Genomic DNA, 23,883 nt, shown 5'->3' with positions numbered 1-23,883 from the left:
GATAGACTAGTCCCTTGAAGAACTTGACGGCTGACTGTGCTATCACCTTCCTCACCGGTTCCACCTCCGGCCACTTTGTGAACTTGTCGATTCCAACGTACAAGTAGTCAAAGCCCCCGACATCACAGGGGAAGGGTCCCAGTATGTTGAGCCACCAGACCGAAAATGGCCAGGAGAGAGGGATTGTTTGGAGGGCTTGAGCTGGTTGATGAAGCTTCTTTGAATGGAACTGACACGCTTCACACTTGGTTACTAGTGCCATTGCATCCTGGGGGCGGTGGGCCAGAAGAAACCCTGCCATTATGCCTTGCCGACAAGGGCCCTTGACCCTATGTGGGAGGCACATATGCCTCCATGTATCTCCGCCAAGAGCTCCAATCCTTCCTCCCGGGGGATGCACTTCGATTTCACACCGTTCGGCCTTCTCCTGTACAGGACGTCATCGATGAACTGGTACAGGGTAGACCGACGGGCTACTTTTTCCGCTTCTTCCTGCTCCTCAGGAAGCTCCCCTGTCTGGAGGAAATGGACGGTATGCTGTGCCCATGTTGGAGCCTGGGGCTCGATGGCAAGGACCAAAGGCATCTCTTCCACCATGGGGGCAGCCGTCTCCACGGCCAGGGCCTGGCGCCCCGCCGGAGGCAGCTGCCCCTTGGCGGGCTCAGGATCCGATGCAACACCCTTGCTGGTAGCCACTGGGGGCTCAGCGGGAAAGTACTTGCCGGGGCCTGACTTCCTTCGCTTGTTCTGCTCTGTTGATGGTTCGACGGATGGTTGAGTTAACCGGACCAAAAAGGTACCTGGTTCCACGGGTAACTTGAATGCAGCGCGCTTCGACAGGTAGTCAACGATGTCGTTCTCCGCTCGAGGAACGTGCTCTGCTTGTATACCGTCAAAGCGCTCCTCCAGCTTCCTCACCTCATCCACGTAAGCCTCCATCAACGGACTCTGATAATCTTTGTTGACTTGTCTGACGACAAGCTATGAATCACCCCTGATGATGAGCTTTTTCACCCTAAGGTCCGCCGTGATCCTGAGACCGGCAAGCAGCTCCTCGTATTCAGCAGTGTTGTTTGTGGACATCTCCCTGGGAAAGTGCATCTGGATCACATACTTGAGGTGCTCTCCGGTGGGTGCGACAAGCAGCACACCAGCACCGGCGCCTTGCAGCGAGAAAGCCCCATCAAAGTACATGATCCAGTTGCGGCTCGCTTCCTTGCCGAGGAGAGCGGTCTCTCGGATTTCTTCATCGGGCATTGAGGTCCATTCTTCAATGAACTCTGCCAAGATTCTACTCTGGATTGTTGAGGTACTTTCAAACTTCAACCCAAAGCTCGACAACTCCAGGGCCCATTCCACAATCCTTCCGGTCGCATCTGGGTTGTGCAATATCTGTTGCAACGGGAGGCGGGTGACGACAGTGATCTCGTGGGCTTGGAAGTAATGACGCAGCTTCCTCGAGGCCATAAGGAGGCCGAAGAGCAATTTCTGCACACCGGAGTACCTCGACCTAGCCCCCTGCAAGAGGGAGCTGACAAAGTAAATCGGGTGCTGCATCATCTTCTTCTTCTGCACCACTTTGCTTGACTGTGCGAGCGCTGCCCTCATGGCGACAGACTCTGCCGAGGGCCTTGCCTTGCCGGCACCAGGTCCTGCCAGGGGAATCTCTGGCTCGACATCCGCTGGTTCTGCCGTCGCCACTGCCTCCTCGTCGAGCTCCCTCTATGCCACCAGTGCGGTGCTGACCACTTGATTCGTTGCTGCTAGATACAGCAGCAACGACTCTTGTGGTTTAGGCGCAACCAGTATTGGCATGGAGGAAATGTCTTTCTTCAGATCCTGCAACGCCGCCTCGGCTTCTGGGGTCCACTCCATTGGGCCTGCCTTCTTCAAGATTTTGAAAAAGGGAAGGGCGCGCTCGGCGGACTTGGAGATGAATCGGCTCATGGCGGCGACGCAATCGGTGAGCCGACGCACATCCTTGATCCACTTGGGCGCCTCAATCTGTTCAATAGCCTTGATTTTGTCTGGGTTTGCCTCGAGCCCGCGGTGCAACACAAAGAATCCGAGAAGCTTGCCGGACGGAACGCCGAAGACACACTTCTCAGGGTTCAGCTTAAGGTTGATCTTGCGCAGGTTGGCAAATGTCTCTTCCAGGTCTTGCACAAGAGTTGCCCCGTCCTTGGTTTTGACCACTATGTCATCCATGTATGCTTCCATATTTCTATGGAGCTGGGGTTCAAAACCAATTTGGACCACTCTTGCAAACGTCGAGCCAGCACTCTTCAACCCGAAAGGCATCCGTAAAAAGCAATACGTACCACATGGGGTGATGAATGTTGTCTTCTCTTCATCTTCTCTTGTCAAGAAGATTTGGTGGTAGCCCGAGTAGGCGCCGAGGAATAACAACATATCACACCCGGCAGTGGAGTCGACAATCTGGTCGATGCGCGGAAAGGGGAAGGGGTCCGTAGGACAAGCCTTATTGATATATGTGTAGTCAATACACAGCCTCCACTTCCCATTTGCCTTGCGCACCACTGCCGGATTGGCCAACCACGTCGGATGGAGTACTCCTCTCACCAAACCTGCCGCTTCCAACTTCCTGATCTCCTCTATGATGAACTCCTGCCTCTCCAGAGCCTGGTTTCTAACCTTCTGCTTGACGGGCCGCGCATGAGGACAGACAGCTAGGTGGTGCTCAATCACCTCCCTGGGAACACCAGGGATGTCGGATGCTTGCCATGAAAACACGTCGACATTCACCTGCAGGAAGGTGACGAGCGCGCCTTCCTATTTGCTGTCGAGGATGGAGCCTATGGTGAAAGCCCCTCCCGTGCCATCCTCCCTAACGGACACCTTTCTTGGTCTGTGGTGGCTTAGCTCTGGATTTCTTGCTCTTGCCGGTAGAGCTCTCTGGCACGTCCTCGACGGTAGCACAACACTCCGAGGAGGTGCGCTTGCCGGAGTGGGTGCGAGAGGTCTTGCCGGGCTTCTTCCTCCCTCCCGGGGCTTCAGCGGCAGGGGCAAGTGCCTTGGCGGCAGCTGCTGCAACTGCTTCCCGGTAGAGTTGGTCGGCGCAAATCAGCGCGACCTTCTTGTCGGAGGGGACGGAGATGATGGTCAATGGCCCGGGCATCTTTAGCATGTTGTAGGCGTAGTGCGACACCGCCATGAACTTGGCCAGTGCCGGGCGGCCGAGGATCCCGTTGTAGGGCTAGGGGATCTCAGCCACGTCGAAGACGATCCTCTCCGTCCTGTAGTTCAACTCTCCTCCAAACGTCACGGGCAGTGTGACCTTCCCCTTCGGCTGGCTCCTCCCCGGATTGACCCCTTGAAACGTGCCCATTTCCTCGAGGTCTCCATCAGGAATTTGCAGCCTTTTGATCACGACGGGCAAGATCTAGTTCAGGTCGGCCCCGCCGTCGACCGACATCTTGTTCACCTTGAGGTTGTGTATCGTTGGTGAGACCAACAACGGCAAACACCCGACCACGGTTGTGCGGTCAGGGTGGTCCTCCGCGTCAAAGATGAGGGGCGTGCTGGACCACTTCAGCGGCTTCTGAGCGTCGAACGACGGCTCCGCTGTTGTAATCTCATGCGCCCACTGCTTGAGCTGGCGGTGAGAAGTATGCAGCGAGGCGCCACCATCGACGCACATGGCCTCCGTAGCCTTCTGGAACTCTTGCTCGCCGGACTCGCCGTCCTCGTCGTGATCATCTTCTTATTGCTTCTTGTCACGGCCCCGAGCGGGCCTCTCTTGCTGGTTGTCGTTGCCGCGGCGTCCTTCTTGGCCACCACGCTTCTTGCCGGATCCCTTGGCACCGTCCTGACCTTTCTCCTTGTCCCACCTCTCATACTCGGCCTTTTGCTTTTCAGCAAGCAGCTCGACTTGCCGGCAATTCTGGAGGTCATGGCCCTTGGTGTGGTGGATCTTGCAGTACTGCTTGCCGGAGCTTCCTGGCTTGTCGGCGGCTACCAAGTCCCGGCAGGCGGCGCACCCGGCAATATCCTTGTCGGGGTCGTCAGCCTTGGCCTTCTTGGCAGCACCGGTGCCGTCGGATCCCTCGACGGCAAGCACGGTCTTGCCCTTGTGTTTCCTATTGCGACACCGACCCTTCTTCATCCGGGCGGCGGTGTCTTCATCAGTAGAGTCGGTTTCCGCGCCGGCGTCCTCGCCGGGGTAGTTCCTCCCCTCTTCAGCCCGGGCGCACCTATCGGCCAGAACATAGAGTTCGGCCACGTCCTTAACCTTGGTCATCGCCAGTTCTTCGCGCATCTTGCGGTTGCGCACGTTTTGGTGGAATGCGCTGATCATGGCGGCGGGATGAACGTCAGGGATGTTGTACTGCACCGGGCTAAATCTCTGGATGTACTTGCGCAGGGGTTCCCCATCCTTCTAGGGAATGATATGCAGATCACTGGCCTAGCCATGAGCTTGGTGGCACCCGGTGAAGGCGCCAATGAACTCATGGCACATATCCGACCAAGAAGAAATGGAATCCGCTGGCAAGTGCATTAACCAAGACATGACATTGGGCTTCAGTGCCAACGGGAAATAATTGGTAAGCACCTTGTTGTCACGAGCTCCGGCAGCCTGCATCGTGATGGTGTAGATGCTGAGGAACTCGGATGAATGGGTCTTGCCAGTGTATTTCTCGCCGACGTCGGGCTTGAACGTGCGGTGGGACGGCCACTGGAACTGCCGCAGCTCACGGGTAAAGGATGGGCAGCCCACCTCGTAAGGTAGGCCACCGGAGCCCCCCGGTGCTAGGTGGTCCATAGAGGGTCCCGCCCACTTGTCTGACTGGTGGCGTGTATCACGCCGGCGCTCGATAGTGGTTCGAGCATCTTTGTGAGCTCGTTCTCGAAGAACTTGGCGTTGGTCGCGGTGGGTCCGTGGGTCGGACGACGCTATGGAAATATTATCACAAGCGTCATCGCGATGGACCGACACCCGCGGTGGCTGGCGTGGAGGAGGAGAGTGCACCGTGGCCGCAGCACCCCCGGCCCCTCCACTGCTGGCATGCGGCGGTTCGATGGAGCCCCGGCCCGAAGGCCCCGCCGGTCGCGGATCATCTTTATTGGCGACGGCGACGAGGCTCCGGATGGTGGCTCTCCACTCGTTGAGCTTCTCCGCAGCAGGAGGGAAGTCGAGGAGTAGTTGCGCGCGCGCCAAAGCTTATGCTGGCGTGGGCGGTGGTGACAGCTGCGTGGACCGTGGCGTGCTTCGACTTCTAACTACGTTAGAAGGAGCTCTACCAGGGCCCAGCGCTGCGTGCCGTTTTCGCCAGCACTTTGGCGAGCATGCTAGACTCCTTCGTCCCGAGGACGATGCACAGGGCTCTTCCCACGGCGATGTCCGGGGTCTCCAGTGTGGTGGCGCTGCTCGTCGCGCGCACCCTAGGAAGAGCGCGCTGTGGGCGCCGGCGTGGGCGTCTTGGAGGGTGCTGCGCCGCTCGTGGGTGGCACAACGGCACTCCTCGAGGGCCCCGCACCGCCTACAGGGGGCCCAGCTCCGTCTTTGGATTTGGTGGCGTGCGGCCCGTCGCCTGGCACACGAACGGCACCGCTCGCCAGGCTATGACTGCCAGGGCGATGCTGGTGCTCGCGGGGCACGGCCCGGGTCCTGTCCGCGACCGGGCCGCTGCTCGCCCGTACTGGCACGGGCTGTTCGGCTCCCGACGAGTCGATCGCTGGGGCCGTCTTCTTCTTGGGAGCCATGGCGATGAAGAACCGCTAGGCTAACTACTAGACCAGATTCTCACAATTGCGCCCCCTACCTGGCGCGCCAAAGATGTCGGTGGGAAACGACACCTATGGGATCACAAGAATCCCTACTACGGTTGCCGGGGCGCAGGGTTGTGAGAATAGCAGGATTAGCAGTCAGCACAAGGATCGTTTACCCACGTTCAAGCCGTGAGGATGCGTAAAACCCTAGTCCTGCTTTGGTGGATGTATTGAGTGTTCTTGAGCCCTCGAACTAGCTACGGTGGCTGTGTAGTTCCAAAGAGCCGAATCCCTCTCTAGTATGCCAAGGGCCTCCTTTTATAGTCGAAAGGGGCTGCCACAGTGGCACACAGGAAGTGGAAAGGCATATAGTACTGCGAGCTTATCGCCCATATTACAGGACAAGACGCATTTAATGCGTCGCTTAGGTGTCCCCTAGCTTTATTGGGGACGGGAGCGAGGCCCGTCCCGTCCGTCGCCGCTCCCCCTCGCTTCGACACGCGCCCTGGCTAGCGATGCATGCGGCGCCATGTAGGCAGGCAGGCAGCTGAGGTGGCGCGGTGGTAGGGTCTTCACGAAGATCTGCATGCCGCCACATAGGCACTTGCTGATCTGGCCTGGGAGCTGCATGTTGCCATGAAGGTGCCAACCCAGCTGGTTGGGCTGGTAGCTGCATGCGAACGGCGGTGGAAACTTGGCTAGTGCGGCTCTGGCAGTGGCCCTACTGATGTCCTCGGCAAGGGCCTTGCCGGGGGCCCGGCAAGGATCTTGCCGTGGCGCGCAGTCGTCCCCGGCAAGGATCTTGCCGGAGGTCTTGTGGCTTTCCTCGGCAAGGATCCCGCTGAGGGTCGCCGTCTTCTGGTCCTCATATTATCTCATATATCTATGGTCTTGACAAAGATCTGCATGCCACCATAGAGGTGCCTCCCGAGCTCTGGTCCAATCGTAGTTGGTTGGGTTGGAACTTGTGGGCTCAAGGGCGGCTCGCTCTATTGGTGTTTGGCCGTGCTGCCCCGGCAAGGGTCTTGCCGGGGCTGCTGAGGCTGCCCCCGGCAAGGGCCTTGCCGGGGGAACCTGCTCCGTCCCTCTGCTCATTTGTGTTCTTGGCCTTGGCGTTGTCTTGTGCATCTTGTGCTTCGGCTTCTCTCCGGTTACGTCCCCTGCTCTGCTTAGTGTGGCCGTGGGCGCGACTCCGACTATCTGTGCACAAGTAAAGGGGTACAAAGGTGTGCCCCTACTTTTGTACACCGACAGAACCAAATTGACGTTTAACCCATTTTTGGTTGCGATCGACCTTCTGATGAAGACTGAGGAGAAGTTCACGATCAGTCATCACCCTTGGAGCTGTGCCTTGAGGATTTTGCTTTGAAGCATTGGCGGCAGAGTCATGAGTGGTAGAGTCATCATTGGTGGAGTAAGAAGTAGCTTTGTGGAACTGACCATCCAATGGACGAAGGCCTTCATCAATAACAGGAGGTGCCTTGCCCTTTTCATCAGCTGAGGAAAATGTCCGCTTGAGGACTTCAATGGGGGGCAAGTAGTTGAGATGTTTTGGAAAGTCAGCCTTGTAATTGATTGAAGACCTTGATCTGAGGAATCTCATAATCCAGGGAGCGTAAGGCTTCAATTCAAAAGGTGCCAATGCAACATTGGCCAGAGACCTCATGAAGAAATCATGGAAGTTGACAGGAACTCCATGGATGATGTTGAAAAGCAGATTCTTCATGATGCCAATGACTTCTTCTTCATTCGAGTCGTGGCCTTTGATTGGACTCAATGTCCTGGTCAGAATGCGACAGATAGTCTGTGGCACATACATCAATTCCTTCACGAGGAATTTGGTTCTTGGGGCTTGACCAGGCTTTAGAGGCTTCATCAACACTTGCATATAGTGATCAGTGAGCTCAGGTCATGATATATACAACGTGCACCTTCAAGGGGAGGACTGACAGGCAGGGCATGAAGCAATTCAGAGGCCGGTGCTTTGAAGTGAGTGTTTTCTGTCATCCAGTCCAACACCAAAGAGTTCACATCTTCAGCATTTCCTGTGATGTGCAGCGTCGCGTAGAACTGAAGAATTAGCTCTTCATTCCAATCACATATGTCAATGCAGAAGTAGAGCAGCCTAGCATCATGAAGAACACTAAGGACTGGAACGAAGCAAGGTAGCGATTCCATATCCACATGAGGAATATGCTCATGGTCAAAGACTTTGTTCTTATCAAAAAGCAGTGAAGAATAGAAGTTGGCTTGGCTTGCTGTCCAGAAACGCTTCCTTCTCAGACGAGCAGAGTCATAAGGATTGTAATATGTGAAGAATACATGCTCATGGAAGAAATCATCAGCATTGAATTTCTGCTTCTTGGAGAAGGGATTCTTCGGCTTGGGCTAAGGAACATCAGTCAATGCCTTTACAGCTTCAGGAATCACAATCTCAGGAACCTCAGGCTGAGGAATTTCAGTTTGAGCTTCAGTAGCAGCCCAGGTCTTCAATTCTTCATCAATATTAACATCAACACTAGTGGCTGGAATTTCTTCAGGAATGGAAGGAGTGGAGTGAGGTTCTTCAGAGCCCATTTGAACTTCAGTGTGCACTGGGACTGAGGAATTTGTTGCAGAGGCGTGAACATGGGAGAGTTGGGGTGATGACTTTCCCAAAAGTCATCATTCATCACTGGAGTGGTGCTCCAAATGTCCACGTCTTCATCTTCTACATTCAATTCTTCAACGCCTGCCTCTTCAGCTGTGAACTGAGGCATAGGCGATGAGACCACTGGGATTGAAGGGATATTGTCCGCTTCAATTTCTTTGTCCAACTGCTCTGAAGAAGCGGCAGAAGGAACATCTTCATCAGATCCGCTTGGGATCTCATAATCTTCACCAAAGGGAACGCGTTCCTTTGATGGAATACTTGAGACAGTAATAGCATCAATGGGGTTCTCAAAAGAGCTTGTCAATGTATTCATCTTCTTCGGCGCTGAAGAATCTGATGAAGCAGATGCTTTCCTCTTCTTCACTGCTGCTCGCTCCGCAGCCTTGGTTTTCTTCGCGTCTAAGGAAGATGGAAGAATGGGACTTGGCATTCGTGTAGGAGGAGCAGAGGAAATTGGTTCATTTTCCTCAGGCACAGCTGGTGCAGTTGGCCTGACAGGTTCAGATTCTTCAGGCATAGCGGCAGATGCTTCAACTGGCCTGGCTTGTTCCTCAGGCGCAACAATAGTGGTTGCCCTAGCAATTTCATCAGTGGCTGGAATAGTTTCATCAGCCCTGGTACTAGTAGTTTCATCAGCAGCCTGATTTTCATCAGCGGTGCTCGCATGTTCTTCCGTGGGCTGAGCAGATGCTTCATCCCGAGGAGATTCAGCATTTGAAGTGAATTTCTCAGCCAACTTCACAAATCTGACTTTGGCTCCAAGCCAATCGGTGCGGTAGACGTTGAATTCATCACTGAGTCCTTTGATCTCAGTTTGGATAGCAACAAGTTCATCAGTTGTCATATTGACAACATTTTTCTTTAGAAAGCGCTCCTTCTTGTATTGGGCTTTCTTCGGCTGCCTGACCTTCTCAAACTTCCATTTTTCTTTGCCAATGAAGGCGGTCAGCATGTGACTTTGGCCAGGTGTGAGCTTGAAGTCAGGCACAGGTGTATTGGGGTCCTTGTGCCAAAGATCAATGTACTCCAGGATCAGCTTGGGATCCAGCAGGAGAGGAACTTCACTTCCTTTGGCTCTAGCGGCCCTTTGCTGTCTGTCTCTGATGATTTCGGCGAGTTCCTCATCATCAGCTTCGTCATCACTGGACAGTACATGAAAGGCAACCTACTTGCTGTGAGGACTTGGTCTAGTGCCTCGTCTAGCAGTGGCCTTGGTTTTCAGCAGAGTGGGGCCTGTTGAGGAATGCGAATGAGCTGAAGAACTTGCACAGGCTCCTGAGGCAATTGATTTGCATGTGGTCCTTTGACACGAGGCGAGGTGCACAGGTGCTGAGGACTTTGCCGAAGGAGCTGAGGGTTTTGGAGGAGCAGCGTGAGGATTTTGCTGTGAGGGCTTTGCAGAACTGGGCTGTGAGGGCATTGCTGAGGAGCTTTGCCGTGAGGGCATTGAAGCAGAGGCACTTGGCTTGTGTGCGGGCTTCTTGGGCATGGCCTTCTTAGCCTTGCTAGCAGAGGTCTCAGCAGTGGCAGCAGCAGAGTCTTCATTGAATTTCTTCACTGCCTCTTTTGCCACTTTGGCCAGTTTAGCTTGACACTTGGCCCATTCGGCGGGAAATTCCTCACCTCTTCTGATGCTTGAGGGATCAACAACTTGGCCTGGTGCCAATGGAGGTCTTGGGCATGAGGGTGTACAGCGAATTTCTTCATGTACTCGGGAGTGACATAACGATATTCCCTCCATTCTGGCCCATCTCCTCTCTATCCTCTGAATGCGCACTTTGCGCTCATTCTTTGTTTCATGAGGAGAAGTGCAGTACCCTGCATAGATGTCTTCAGATATCTCAAAAGCATCGTTGACTTCCAATTTCTTCCCTCCCTTCTGAGGTTTCTTGCCGTCAGCCATTTTCTTCAGCTGAGGATTTTGAACGATTGAGTTCTCTGAAGAGGTAAGCAACTTTCCTTCGAGGAACGCTTCAAATGAGTTAAGTTGATGAGAACCTAGTGATTCAGAAGCGGACATGTGTACCTGTGAACAGAGTATAGGTGCGAAGAATTTGGAGAGGTCATATGCGTTCTCAGAAGTTTTTGCAAAAAAGGAACAAGTTTGAGGAATTTGAGTAGATGTGTCTCGAGGAATTTCACTAAGCGTTCTTTGACTTAGGTTCCAGAGTTGTATAGATTGAAAATCCACACAATTGAGGAATGTTCAAGGAAAAAAGTTGCTTAGGGAAACAGATCAAGAACAGATGTATGTGTGAGGTGTTTAGAGTGTGAAGTTAAAGAATAAACACCTTTTGAAGATTTTGTAGAAATCGTAAGAATCAACAAGGGCAGTAAAAGTGATTTTTAATTACCCTTGACGAAGAACACGATGAACTGAGATTAGTAGATTTGAAGCTCGTCGGTTCAGATCTTCCACGCCCTAACTTGGCAGAGGAAGACAGCTACGGCGGCGGCGGAGTGAAGAAATCCACGGCCGGCGCGAGTACGACGGCGATGAGGTTGAGGCAGCGAAGCTCTTCCTCACCGGCGACGATGGAAGTAGCGGCGGTGCTAGGTTTTGAGAGCTCGAGCGAGGGTGTGAGGTCGAGCGGAGTAAAAACAGTCTGAGGAGGGTGAGGGGTATTTATAGCCGAGGTGAAAAAACGCTCGCTCGAGGAAAATGGACGAACGTGCCCCTGACCCTTCTCATTCGTGCGACATGTGTCACCCATGTACCATGAGGTGGAGATCGTGTGTGAATAGATAATCATATCGTGGAATGTGGAACGGTTTGAGCGGCAACAACCGAAAATTCGGATATGAAAATTTTAATGTTTCGCTCGCAAATTCTTCAGCTGACAAGAACAAAGTGAAGATTTTGAACGGGTTTCAACTAGAACGCACATGAAGAATTTGTGAACAGACTGGGTTGAGTTTAGCATAGAGGGGGAAGGGTCCGATCACATTCACTTAGCAGAAAAAGGCAACTTGAAGAAATAGCTATAAGTGAATGCTGCAGAGGACATAAACTCATATATATATATATATAGGGCTGGACTATTCTGTTACCCGCAACAGAATAATATTCTGTTACCCCCCCCCCCCCGCCCTATATAGGCGCGACGCGCCGACCACCGTAGAATCCCCCCGACCCAGCCCGAACCCAACCCACCTTCTTCCGCCGGAGGCAGCCGTCGTGGGCGAGCGAGCGACGGCGGCTGCCGGAGCGAGGGAGCCCGCGGCGCCATGACTAGCCGGCGATGGATCCGCCGCCATCTCCTGCCTCCTTCCGTCGCCGGATTCATCGACGGGGCCGTGATCCACCGTCTCCTGCCTCCCTCCGTCGCCGGGTCCAACGACGGGGCCGTGATCCGCCGCCTCCTGCCTCCCTCCATCGCCGGGGCTCCTTCTCCGGGGCAGTGATCCCCGCAAGGTGCTGCCTCCCCGGACCTCTTCGCTAGACGTCCACCACAAGCAGGAGCTGCATCAATGGCGCCGCCTCCCAAGAACATGCCAGTACGCCGCCCACGAGAGGAAGAAGAAGAAGTCAGTCCACTGGAGGTAATGTCTGCTTCCCATGTTTGTGTCAGTACATCAGTTCATCAGTCCTGCTATGAAGAAGAACCTGATAGTACATTGCAAATGCTTGATTAGTTCATTTCACCCCGACCACTTGATGCACAATTTGGATGTCGAGGTTACTGTCAATACCTCTAATATGCTAGCTTCAGTTCAAAACCAAAAAACATAAACTTATGCATCAGTCCAAGGAGCTACTAGGCTTCATATAAGGTTCAGCTACCACTGCAAGTTGTATGATGTTATTTCTAATAGTACATGCCGTGTAGTTGCGTCAGTTCGAACTAGTGAAAGAATGTTGTTGAAAAAAATACACATGCTACACAGTAAGTTCAATGATACATAAACTAGGAGTACTTCTAGTGTAGTTGCATAAGTTATAGATGAACAAAAGAGAAGACATGCATCAGTTTTATATATATGCATATCCATACATCTCTGAAGTTCAATGTTCAGTTTACAAGCAGTGCTAAAAAACAGTACATCAGTGTTGAACATGTACGGTTATACTGTTCGACTGAAAACGAAACCAGATACAAAATAGAGAACAACAGTTTAAATAACAACCAGCAATGCAAGTTCAACTTGTACATTGCCTTCAGTGCATGACATGTTACCCATAGCATGTATACGAGAAAAATGCAGAAAAGATTAATCCCAAAACTGTTGAATGTCATTGCAGAAGCGAGCAAGGCGGCACACGCAGCGAGCGTTTGATGAGCCAAGCAGATATGGGGCACCATCTGGTTGGGTAACACCAGAAATACCACCTGGATACTTCAACAATACAGGCAGATTTCAAGATACACCAGAATCATTAGAAGCACGGACAAGTTCTTCTATGCAGCAAACAACAATATCTGGGAATACAAGCTTTGTCACTCCTGGGTTGCAACAAGGCCAACAATATCCCCAACAACAAATGTTTTCCTTCCCTAGCGCATGCAGAAAGCCAAGGACAGGAAGCCGTGGATGGGTTGCAACAAGGCTTCCACTAGTCGCTCCGTCAACATCAATCATCCGTGCTGCAAAAGCGGTTGCAACGGGAAGACCAGGCCAAATAGATAGAAATTTTGGCCGCTCTAGCAGGTTCCAAAGTACAAGATATGAGCCATATAGACAGGAGCAACCTCACAACAAATCTGAGGGGAGACGGCCGTACAATGAGAGACGGAGATCTTCGTTAACATTGCTCCCTCCAAGAGATGCATTGCTGCATGTGCCAAGGGTGACACCACCCGCACCCATACACCAGGGTGAACTGCAAACACCGGAGGCAGCACAGAGCTATACACATGTAAGTATCCATATAGAGAAAAACATACAAGCACAATCCATACCATGGTACTGTGACCACCCCATCTAACATTTTCATAACTACGTTTTTGTTTGCTCACTGTTGTGCAGCCACCTAACATTGAAGCTTACATTCTGCCAAGACTAGAGATGCGCTATGAAACTTTTGAAGAAGCAAAGAACTTCTACAACGTCTATGCGAAGCACGCGGGTTTTGCTGTGATGGAAGGCCCCAAGTTTAAGACCAGAGCCTACATTTATTGCACGTGCTATGGAGTCTATGAATCGAAGGTGTCTGAAGCAAATAGATAGCGGAACAAAACGACAGCCAGGACTAACTGCGGGGCTAAAATTAGGCTGAAGAAGGAAAAGGATGGAACATTTGTCGTAAAATAGATATTCTGGGAACACAACCACAGGCTACAGCTCACTCCGGAAATGCTTGTCTTCTTGCACTCCCACAAAAACTTTGACAAAACAATCTTGGAGTACGTCAAGTACCTGCAGTTCAAAGGCATTGAACACGCACAAATCATGAGCATACTGGGCGGTGATGACCCTGGTAGCTACTTCCTTGAAATGAATGCCAAAGACCTGATTAACCTGTAAGTGCAAACTTGTTCTCCTCCCATAAACCGCCTCCGTCTTTTTTCCTTTGTCAGTACAAACATATTACACAATGCATGACCTGATGCCAGTTCAACATGCATTTTTGAATGAACTTTTAATATGCAGGAAAGCAAAGAATTCAAGGATGGATGATGTGGACGATGTCCTAAAGACTGTCAACTTCTTTAGGGAGATGAAAGCTATAAACAGGGAATTCTTCTGTGATATGCAACTCGATGAGTCCGACAGAGTTAAGAACATATTCTGGGCGAATGCAAGCTGCCGAGGGGCCTATCAGGACTTTGGTGACTGCGTAACATTTGACACCACATATAAGACCAACAAGTACCATATGCCACTTGGGGTGTTTTTCGGTACTAACAACCACTTACAGACTACATTCTTTGGTTTCGCCCTGATAAGAGATGAGGATGCAGATTCATTCAGATGGCTGTTCAAGACATTTTTAAGGTGCATGAGAGGGAAGGCTCCTAAATGCATCCTCATAGGTACAACTGCTAAAACCACCCCCAACCACCACCACCACCCCCTCCCCAAAAAAATAAAAGGAAAATAAAACAGTAAAAAATGTTGTGTCAGTTCTATTGGTATATATGCACCACCAAATGATGACCACTCCATGTCTCTTTTCTCATTACCAGACCAGTGCCCGACAATGGCTTTGGCGATCCCAGATGCTTTTGGGAACATAGTACACAAGCTGTGCCGCTCGCACATTATGAAGAAGTACAAGGAACACCTCGCATACCTGTACTACCTGCACGAAGACTTTAAGGATGAATTCACATCAATCCTCAACTGGCCCCTCATGCCAACTGAGTTTGAGGATGCCTGGAAAGGACTCATGGATAGGTACAACCTCCATGATGATGCCACGATGGTGGCCATGTGGAAGGAGCGTGAGAAATGGATATCAGCCTACTTCAAAGAAATTTTCTGCGCCAAAATGTCATCCACACAGCAAAGTGAGAGCATGAACTATGTGCTCAAGAAGAACTTTGTAAGTGAAAGACAAAACCTACACCGGTTTGTCAGCCAGGTAAACTCCTGCGTCAAAACCAGGAGGCAGACAGAGAACCAAGAGACAATGGGTAACAGGGTATAGCTCTATCACCTGTCGTGAGACAAAAAAACATGCTTACTAAAGTAAAACTTTATTAGTTAGACAAATTTTTGCTGTGAGAAAACTAACAATTTGGTCATCATTCTTGCATGTGCAGAAGGAACAAAACACGCTAACCTTCTATGGGTTTGACACCCAGATGGCAAAGGTTTACTCACGAGCTGTGTACAGCGAGATCAGAAAAAGGCTAAAACTGAGCACACTCTTCACGGCGACAGAGACGGAAGAGCCCACAAAGTACCTCGTGCGCTACAACAACCCGCAAAAACTGTCTGCGTGGTCTCAGCACGCGTTCCAGGTGGTTGCAGACCCCGTGGGAGAAACATATGAGTGCGAGTGCAGGCTATGGGACCACACAGGGAGGACTACAAAAAAAGATGTTACATACTGTACTACTTTATTTGCAAAGTTTTTGTTCGAATGAAATGACAAAAAACATGCACCTCTTCCAAAAACAATACAGGTCTTTTCTGCGTGCATGTCCTGTGCATGATGCAGACAATTAAGGCTGCCAGCGTTCCAGAGAAATACATCCTCAGGAGATACACCAAATGCCCGAACATCCAGCCAACATTTGATAGAAATGACTTGAGGATAATAGCATCAAACAAGACATCCCAATACTGCATTGAAAGCTCACTACTGACGCTGAACTTGAGGGTGCACAGAAAAAGTTTGAGAAGCCAAGAGGAAATGGCGAGGTCATGAGTCGTCATGGAAAGACTTGGACAAGAACTCGACGCCATGCATTCTGCTGAAAATGGAGGTGTGGCGGACAATGAAGCCATTGAGAAGGATATTGCTACAATGTTATCCGAGATGAATTATCTGGGAGCTGTTGACCCGTTCGACAACGAGGAAGAGGAGCAGCAGCAACCAGAGCTTGCCCATGTGCGCACTCAAGAGCACCAACAAGCTCACATGCGAGATCATGAGCTTGATGGTGCTGTAGGCGAACGACATGACAAAAGCACATCCTACCAGCAGCAGCAGGAAAGAGTGATTAAACCACCCATATTCTCAAACACAAAGGGGAGGAAGAGCAAGACGCAAGCAGCGAAAGCAGGAGCCAAAAAGCTGCCACGCCCCATCAAGCGTGTGGAATTTGGCCTGGACGGCAAACCTCTCGGGATAAGGGCATGCGGATTCTGCAACGTCGTGAGCAACCATAACTACCGCACATGCCCACTCCGCACAGATGGCACTGTCAACAAGCACAAGCAGATTGGAGCCACCCAGGTTTCTACCAATGGAGACAACACGCGTAATAGCTACACTTGCCGCAAGTCTGGGGGAACTGATGGGCATAATGCCCGCACGTGCAAAGTGCGCAAGGAGGTCATTGGCGCTGAACAGACACAGGGCAAGGTGCAGAGTTCCAAAAAATGAAATGAAGACGATGAAGAAGAAGAGTTTGACGAGAATGACGACCAATCAGACAAAGACAATGAAGATGACAGTGTCGGGGACGAGGAAACTGAAACTGATGATGAAGCTGCCAAGGCTCAACCAGGAAAGGGCGCCGACAAGGCACAACATTCGGGGCCAGTCAGGAGAAGCTCAAGTCTGAACAACTAAACAATACATAGTGGTTATGCTGCTGCGTCAACTAAAAAATAAGCTTGTAGTCTCAGTTGCCTCGGCACACAATGAGGAAACATTTCAGAAACACTGTCGTTACCAAAACTTGTTTAGCTTTATCGTCGATTTCTCGATCAGAACTACAGTTATGATATAATTTGTGATTTGTGCCTGCTGGACCAGTGATATTATTATGTAAACCATTTGACAATCCTTTTGAATGCAGTCACAAATACATTTGCAAAAACTTATCTGGATTTATCTGACGCAAACGCTACTGTCGACCAGTAACTCAGCAAAAATATGTTAAGGAAAATTTAAACTCTTATAGTACATCAGTACTGATAGTTCTCAGTCGTCAGTACAAAGGCAGAGTACACATCAGTACTGATATAATTTGTGATTTGTGCCCGCTGGAGCAGTGACATTATTATGTAAACCATTTGATAATCCTTTTGAATGCAGTCACAAATACATTTGTACTGACGAAAAACACTACTGTCGACCAGTAAATCAGCAAAAAAAATTTAAGGAAAATTTAAACTCTTATAGTACATCGGGACTGATAATTCTCAGTCGTCAGTACAAAGGTAGAGTAAAACAAACACACCCGTGAACACCTCAAAAAAACATCGTTTTGAAAAAACAAAGCTATGTCTGCTTCTGCCAGTCCCAATTCAGAAAGACCATCAGTACATAAAAATAATTACCTCAAACAAAAATGCGAATATAATACATTCTGTACTGATGAAAATCTAATTTATCTGTAAAAAATACTCAGAGATTATCTTGATATAAACAATCCTTTAAAAAATACAAAAATTGTTTTAAAAAACATTAGCATCACACATAGTCTCACTGGTATTTGGTAAGTTCAATTACACTTCAATCACCAGTCCAAGTACCACAGTAGAGGAGTACAGACCTCCATCGTCACCAACCCTGACACGTGCAAGTGGGATAAGCAGCTGATAAGTACAGCTTGACAAAGACGAATCAGTGCGACAGTAAAATGCCGTCATCACCACCCTTGAGACGTGCAAGTGGGATTTAGCAGGTCATAAGTACAGCTTGACAAGACTAGTCAGTGCAGCAGTAAAACCATTTGACTTGGACGGTTACTTCTTCCAAGCCACCACCTGCGCCACCCACTGAGCGGTTGCCACAAGGGACTGCAAACGGCGACCCCACGCCACTACACCCACTACACCCACGCCCCCGACGAACCGCCTCCCACAAATCCCCGTCGACGCACTGCAAAAACCCCATCCTCTTCCATCTCTCCATCATCCCCACAAACCACCATTACTACTTCCATCTCCACTGCACACAAGCCACAAACTTCTCTCTCACAAGCCCACAGCTGCCGGAGGAGGGCGATGGCGGAGGAAGCGTCCACCAAGCGTCATCAAGACGAGCCATCGGACAAGAGCAGCAACCTCGTCGACGCTCACGTCCCCGGCGAGAAGCACGAGTACACCAAAACCCTCAGAGGGGTTGAGCTCCACGGCAAGGAAATGCTGGAGATCGTCTGCACCAGCGAACCAGACAGGGCCGATGAGGTGATCTCCAGGCTCCGGAGGAAGCTTGGCGGCATGCTTCATAGGATCGTCGGCGTTGGTGTGCACTACACCAACGAAGATGAACCTCCCCAGATGGCAGCAGTCCTGCAGTTGTGCGTCGACGACCTCTGCTTGGTGTACCACATCGCAGCGACCACAAAATGGTGAGCCATCCTACTCATTTGCCATGTTTGGTTTATCTGTTTTATTAGTACTGTATCCTGAAAATCTCATCAGACTTGTTTCCCAACTAGATGTACTAGTGTGGTTTGTGAAAAGTGGATGCACTACTGCATTTTCTCAAGTAGATACACTACAAATGTATTTTTGAACCTGATGCACTGGATTACTATTTGGAAAATCTTGCGGAAGATTAATTTCTGAAGTTGATCGACTAGTGTAGTTTATGAACTTGATCCAATAGTGTAGTTTATGTACTCGATGTATTAAAAAGATGTTTATGAACTTGATGTAGTGAAGTATTTTCTGAATTTGATCTAATGTTATTTTCATAAGAAAATAAACTAAGGACTTGTTAAAGCACTGGTTATGTGTTATCCTGTTCAACAAAAGTAAACTAAACTACTACCAAAGCAGAACATACAACATTGACTGAAACTATGTATAATCCAAAAAGAAGAATAACATGATGTACTTAATTTAATTTCAGAACTTTTTTTACTAGTTTTTGAAGTACATTCATCGATTATTTATGCTACATAAACATCTACTTCATGGATTCATCACTTGTAAAACAAAACAAAAATGAATAATTCAAACATCAAAAGTAATGCTAATTTTCAAAAATGTCTCTCCCCTTGCAGGCCCAAGCGCCTGAACGAGTTGCTGCACCATGAGACGTTGTTCACATTTGCCGGTTTCAGCATTGAAAGCGACAAAGAGAAGCTGAAGTTGTCCGGTTTGGAGATCAACCGCAACAAGTTCATCGACATTCAGCGCAAGTGGAGAGTTCCATACACTGGAATAGAGTACGACTCCTTGACTGATGTTGCAGCCAGCGTCATCCACCCATTCTACAAAGGCATGAAGAAGAACATCAACACGCAGGAAGACTACAAACTATGGGGGACTAGCCCGCTGCCAGACAACCTCATCGAGTACGCATGAGTAGATGCGTACGCCACGTACAAGTCATGGAGCATGATCGACTACATCACAGATGGTTTGGAGTATGCAAAACAGCGGGAGGATGCGAAATTCTACGACCACCCCTATTGCCCCTTTTAGGGATGAAGATACATCAGAGCCTGCCTTCGTTTTCCTTTCGCTTGTGCTTGCCTTTTATCTTGTTGTTTCAAATTAGTAGTTTGCTCTTGTTGGGTTGAACCAGTATGATTATGTCGTGCTTGTCATGGTTGAACAAGTTTACTTATGTCATCAAGTACAATGTTTTGCTTATCTCATATATAAGTTTGGTAGCTTCGTATGTTGTTAATCCATCATTTCAAATTCAAAAGTAGCTTCTGAATGGAACTTTGTGGCTGCTCTAAAGTACTAGTTATGATGCAACTAATCACACAACATTGTTCCATGTCTAGTTTCGATTCAGTATTGTATAGAAAACATAACGTTGAGAACAATCAGCACAATTTGAGTTGCTTACCAACACTTCAAAAGTTGAAGCAAAAATTCTTAGTACTTCACGTAGTGTTCTCATTCATATGTAGCTGCTAGAAAATTAACAAGTACTACAAACTGAAAAAGTTAAGAAGCATCAGCACACACTTATGTTGGTCGCTTGCAGATTAAGAATGGCAGTACTAGTACACTTGATCGGACAGTCAAACTTACTACAATAAAAAGTACATATAAGCATTAGTCCGTAAGAGCTACTACGAATGGACTATCAGTACAACTTAGTCTACACGCAAGTACATCTTAGATTACACTTACACAAAACTGACAAGAACTAGAACAAAAAGTTTCAGTCCAAGTTACTGCTGGAGTCAAGTACTAGATTCAAACAAACAAAAAAAGAAAAAACTGACCGCCCAAGGTCAGGCGCATGCCCTGACGCTGCTAGATACTTGAACTCGAGCCCATACGCGAATCCCTAGTAATCCGCACAACGCAGGGCCCACCGATCAGGGCCCACAAGTCAAGAGAGAGAGAGCGAGCGCCGTGTATAAGCGCTCAGGTAAGTATTCAGCGGAGTTCAACCAGTGAGCCTCGGCTGCGCTTATAAACAGGTCCGGAGCCCCCTCGACTAGCAAGGTGGGACTAAACCCAGAGCGCATGCGCACGCCGGACTGCACAGCCACGCAGACGAGCTATCTGGCCGGAAAACGGCCCAATAGCCTGCATCGTTTACAAACACCACACCAAATAAGCCCAGTTAAACAAACCAGAGGACGAGGCAAAGAAATATAAACTACAAGAAAAATGTTCGAAACTAAAAATATATAAATTCAAATACTAGTTCGCAGGAAATAACTTTGAATACGAAAAATATAAATATAAATAATTTTAGCTCTGCACCACGGATGATAAAAAGGGAGAAAATGTGATACAAAAACAATGAACCTCTAAAAAGAAGAGAACTTAATAGCCTATCTGTTAAACGTACATAATTTAAAAAACCGAATTAAATATTACTTTCAAGTTCAACTACTAAAATACAAAAAGTTCAAACATATAATGTTTGTCAATTATGCTAAATTTCTTATTTATATAAAATCTGACAAGTTCAACTACTAAAATGCAAAAAGTTCAAACATATAATGTTTGTCAATTATGCTAAATTTCTTATTTATATAAAATCTGACAAGTTCAACTACTAAAATGCAAAAAAATTCAAAACATATAATGTTTGTCAATTATGCTAAATTTCTTATTTACATAAACTCTGACAAGTTCAACTACTAAAATAAAAGAAGTTCAAATTGAATTTATTTGTCAATTCTGCTAAATTTCTAATTTATATAAAATCTGTACACACCTGAAGGAACGATCTGGTCGTAAAATAATCTCAATCCCACAAACCACCCAAAAAAACAAAAAAACCCAGTTCAAACATACATATGACATCAGTACTAAAAAAGCAGGATCAGTCAGGCCACTCACACCACTACGACACCAAATTTCAAAACTGCACGCTGTATGAAATTACATTTCAGTTCACACAGCACTAAACCATAAGTGCACTAAAATGAGAATACAAAAACTATAAAGGCCTAACTTAGGTAAGTACAGATGAAAATAAAATAAGTACCAGTTTTGAGCAACAACTCCCAGGGCACTGAAAAATGTCTTCAGATAAGTAGTCTATAAGACTTCAGTGGAAAAACAGTACTTAACATCCTCACGGAAAAACATCACAAAGCATACGTCACCTAAACAGTCCAAAATGCCGTCATCACCACCCCTGAGACGTGCAAGTGGGATTTAGCAGGTCATACGTATAGCTTGACAAGACAAGTCAGTGCAGCAGTAAAACCATTTGAATTCGATGGTTGCTTCTTCCAGGCCACCACCGGGCCACCCACTGAGCGGTTGCCACAAGGGACTACAAACGGGGACCCCCACGACCACCACACCCACGCCCCTGACGAACCGCCTCCCACACATCCCCGTCGACGCACTGCAAAATACCCCATTGTCTTCTATCTCTGCCTCATTCCCAGAAACAACCATTGATGCTTCAATCTCCACTGCACACAAACCACAAACTTCTCTCCCCCAAGCCCACAGTCGCCGCGGGAAGGCAATGGCGGAGGAACCGTCCGCCAAGCGTCATCATGGTGAGCCGTCGGACAAGAGCAGCAACCTCGTCGATGTTCACGTCCCCGGCGAGAAGCGCGGGTCCACGAGAACCCTCACAGGGGTTGAGCTCCACGACAAAGAGACGCTGGAGATCGTCTGCACCAGCGAACCAGACAAGGCCGACAAGGTGATGAGCAGGCTCAGGATGAAGGCCGGCGGCTTGTATCCGAGCTTCATCGGAGTTGATGTGGAGTTCACCAGCAATGATGAACCTCCACAGATGGCGGCAGTCCTGCAGTTGTGCCTTGAGGAACTCTGCTTGGTGTACCACATCGCAGCAGCCACAAAATGGTAACTCATACTACTGTTCATTCATCTGTTGTACTAGTACTACTCACTAAAAACTTCATTAAACTAGTTTCCCAACTAGATGAACTACTATACTTTGTGAAGTGTATGCACGAGTACATGTTTCTCAACTTACATGCATTTCTGAAACTGTGAAGTGGATTGTTTCACCAGATTAGCATCTGAAAAAATGTTTATAGAATTCTGAACTTGATGCACCAAATTAATTTCTGAACTTGATATGCTAGCATAGATTCTGATCTTGATGCACTAGTATAGTTTATAGAATTGATGTATTTAAAGATGTTTCGTGAAGTGGTATAGGTCCATATCTTGATGCACATGTTTCTCGAATTAATTTCTGAACTTGATATAGAATTGATGCACAAAGATGTATCAAGCACTGGTATAGGTCTTTTATTCAACAAAAAAGAAAACTAAACTTGAATCAAGGAGCACATATATCATTGAATCTGGTAGAATGATTCTTGAATTTGGTGAAGCACTGAAGATAGCAAAAAACAAAAATAACATGGTGTAGTTGAATTTAATTTCAGGACTTTGTGTACTAGTTTCTGGACTACATTCATCCATGACTTATACTATATAAGCATCTACCTCATGGATTATCACTTTCAAAACCAAAAAGCAGAAGAATTAAATCTTCAAAAAAGAAGACTAATCTTTAAATGTGTGTCTCCCCCTTGTAGGCCCAAGTGCCTCAAAGACTTCCTGCAGGAGGAAAAATTGTACACATTTGTCGGTTTCAGCATTGGAGGTGACAAGCGGATGCTGAACAAGTCTGATTTGGAGATCAACCCCAACAACTTCATTGACATGCAGCGCAAGTGGAAAGATCCAAAGACCAGCAAATACTACGACTCCTTGGCCGATGTTGCAGGCGGCATAATCCACCCATTCTATAGCGGCATGAAGAAGAAGATGGACATGGGAGAACACAAACTGTGGGGGACCAGCCCGCTACCAGACAACCTCAGCACGTACGCAGGAATAGATGCGTACACCACGTACAAGTCATGGAAGACAATCGACAACATCATGACATGTTGGGATATTTCAATAGAGCAGGAGGCTGACCCCTACTACCACTGCAACTTCGCGGGATGAAGATGCATGAAAGTCTGCATTCGTGTTGCTCGCACTTCTGCCTGTCCTTAATATTGTTGTTTCAGATTTGTAGTTTGCTTTCGTTATGTTGAACCAGCTACCTTATGTTATGTCTGTCAGGGTTTGAACAAGTTTGCCTATGTCTATCATGTACATCGTTTGCTTATGTCAGTCAACAAGTTTGCTAGCTTCCTATTTTGTTCATCCATCATTTGAAGTTGAAGTAGGTTGAAGTTGAAACTAGTCATGCAGAAACAAAAATCATACATGGATATTTTCACAAAAAAACAAAAACAGTGGCAGACTAACTAAGGACAGTAGCAAAGAGTAGAATTGGACGCTCAGTACAGCTTAGACATTTACGGTAGTACTATCACACTAAGAAATCAGTTTTTAGTTTCAGAAGAACACTAAAAAGACTAAGTTTTAGCCGAGGACAACATTCACTACTAACATCATCGTGCTAATAGTAGTTAGAAATTTACTGAGTACTGCAACAGGAAAAGCAAAAGAACAATCAGTACATATTTCCCAGTCACTAGCATGCT

At 48.3% G+C, this 23,883-nt stretch overlaps 3 protein-coding genes across 3 annotated transcripts; all 3 read left to right on the top strand.

Annotated features, from left to right (window-relative positions):
* Window positions 1-8,661: 8,661 nt before the first annotated feature.
* Window positions 8,662-15,701, top strand: LOC109770702 (protein FAR1-RELATED SEQUENCE 5-like). Its single transcript, XM_020329415.1, has 8 exons — window positions 8,662-9,000; window positions 13,352-13,506; window positions 13,660-13,845; window positions 13,976-14,162; window positions 14,244-14,358; window positions 14,512-14,909; window positions 15,091-15,372; window positions 15,492-15,701. The coding sequence occupies exons 1-8, from the start codon at window positions 8,662-8,664 to the stop codon at window positions 15,699-15,701; spliced, it is 1,872 nt and encodes a 623-aa protein (XP_020185004.1).
* A 2,252-nt stretch (window positions 15,702-17,953) lies between these two features.
* LOC141027689 (uncharacterized) lies at window positions 17,954-19,264 on the top strand. The gene is made up of 2 exons (XM_073504898.1): window positions 17,954-18,300; window positions 18,961-19,264. The coding sequence occupies exons 1-2, from the start codon at window positions 17,954-17,956 to the stop codon at window positions 19,262-19,264; spliced, it is 651 nt and encodes a 216-aa protein (XP_073360999.1).
* A 2,599-nt stretch (window positions 19,265-21,863) lies between these two features.
* Window positions 21,864-23,335, top strand: LOC141027688 (uncharacterized). Its single transcript, XM_073504896.1, has 2 exons — window positions 21,864-22,210; window positions 22,918-23,335. Exons 1-2 carry the CDS (start codon window positions 21,864-21,866, stop codon window positions 23,333-23,335), a joined length of 765 nt encoding a protein of 254 aa, XP_073360997.1.
* Window positions 23,336-23,883: the final 548 nt, after the last annotated feature.

This window comes from Aegilops tauschii, chromosome 1 (genome assembly GCF_002575655.3).
Source record: "Aegilops tauschii subsp. strangulata cultivar AL8/78 chromosome 1, Aet v6.0, whole genome shotgun sequence".
Classification (NCBI taxonomy): domain Eukaryota; kingdom Viridiplantae; phylum Streptophyta; class Magnoliopsida; order Poales; family Poaceae; genus Aegilops; species Aegilops tauschii.
This window is presented reverse-complemented; position numbering and strand designations above follow the sequence as displayed.

Bases quoted from the DNA above. Each gene is read 5' to 3' on its own strand.
- LOC141027689 (XM_073504898.1), top strand. From the start codon at position 17,954: ATGGCGGAGGAAGCGTCCACCAAGCGTCATCAAGACGAGCCATCGGAC. The intron at 18,301-18,960 runs GTGAGCCATCCT...CTCCCCTTGCAG, and splicing joins ATCGCAGCGACCACAAAATG to GCCCAAGCGCCTGAACGAGT.
- LOC109770702 (XM_020329415.1), top strand. From the start codon at position 8,662: ATGGGGTTCTCAAAAGAGCTTGTCAATGTATTCATCTTCTTCGGCGCT. The intron at 13,846-13,975 runs GTAAGTGCAAAC...TTTAATATGCAG, and splicing joins GCCAAAGACCTGATTAACCT to GAAAGCAAAGAATTCAAGGA. The intron at 14,910-15,090 runs GTAAACTCCTGC...TTGCATGTGCAG, and splicing joins TACACCGGTTTGTCAGCCAG to AAGGAACAAAACACGCTAAC.
- LOC141027688 (XM_073504896.1), top strand. From the start codon at position 21,864: ATGGCGGAGGAACCGTCCGCCAAGCGTCATCATGGTGAGCCGTCGGAC. The intron at 22,211-22,917 runs GTAACTCATACT...TCCCCCTTGTAG, and splicing joins ATCGCAGCAGCCACAAAATG to GCCCAAGTGCCTCAAAGACT.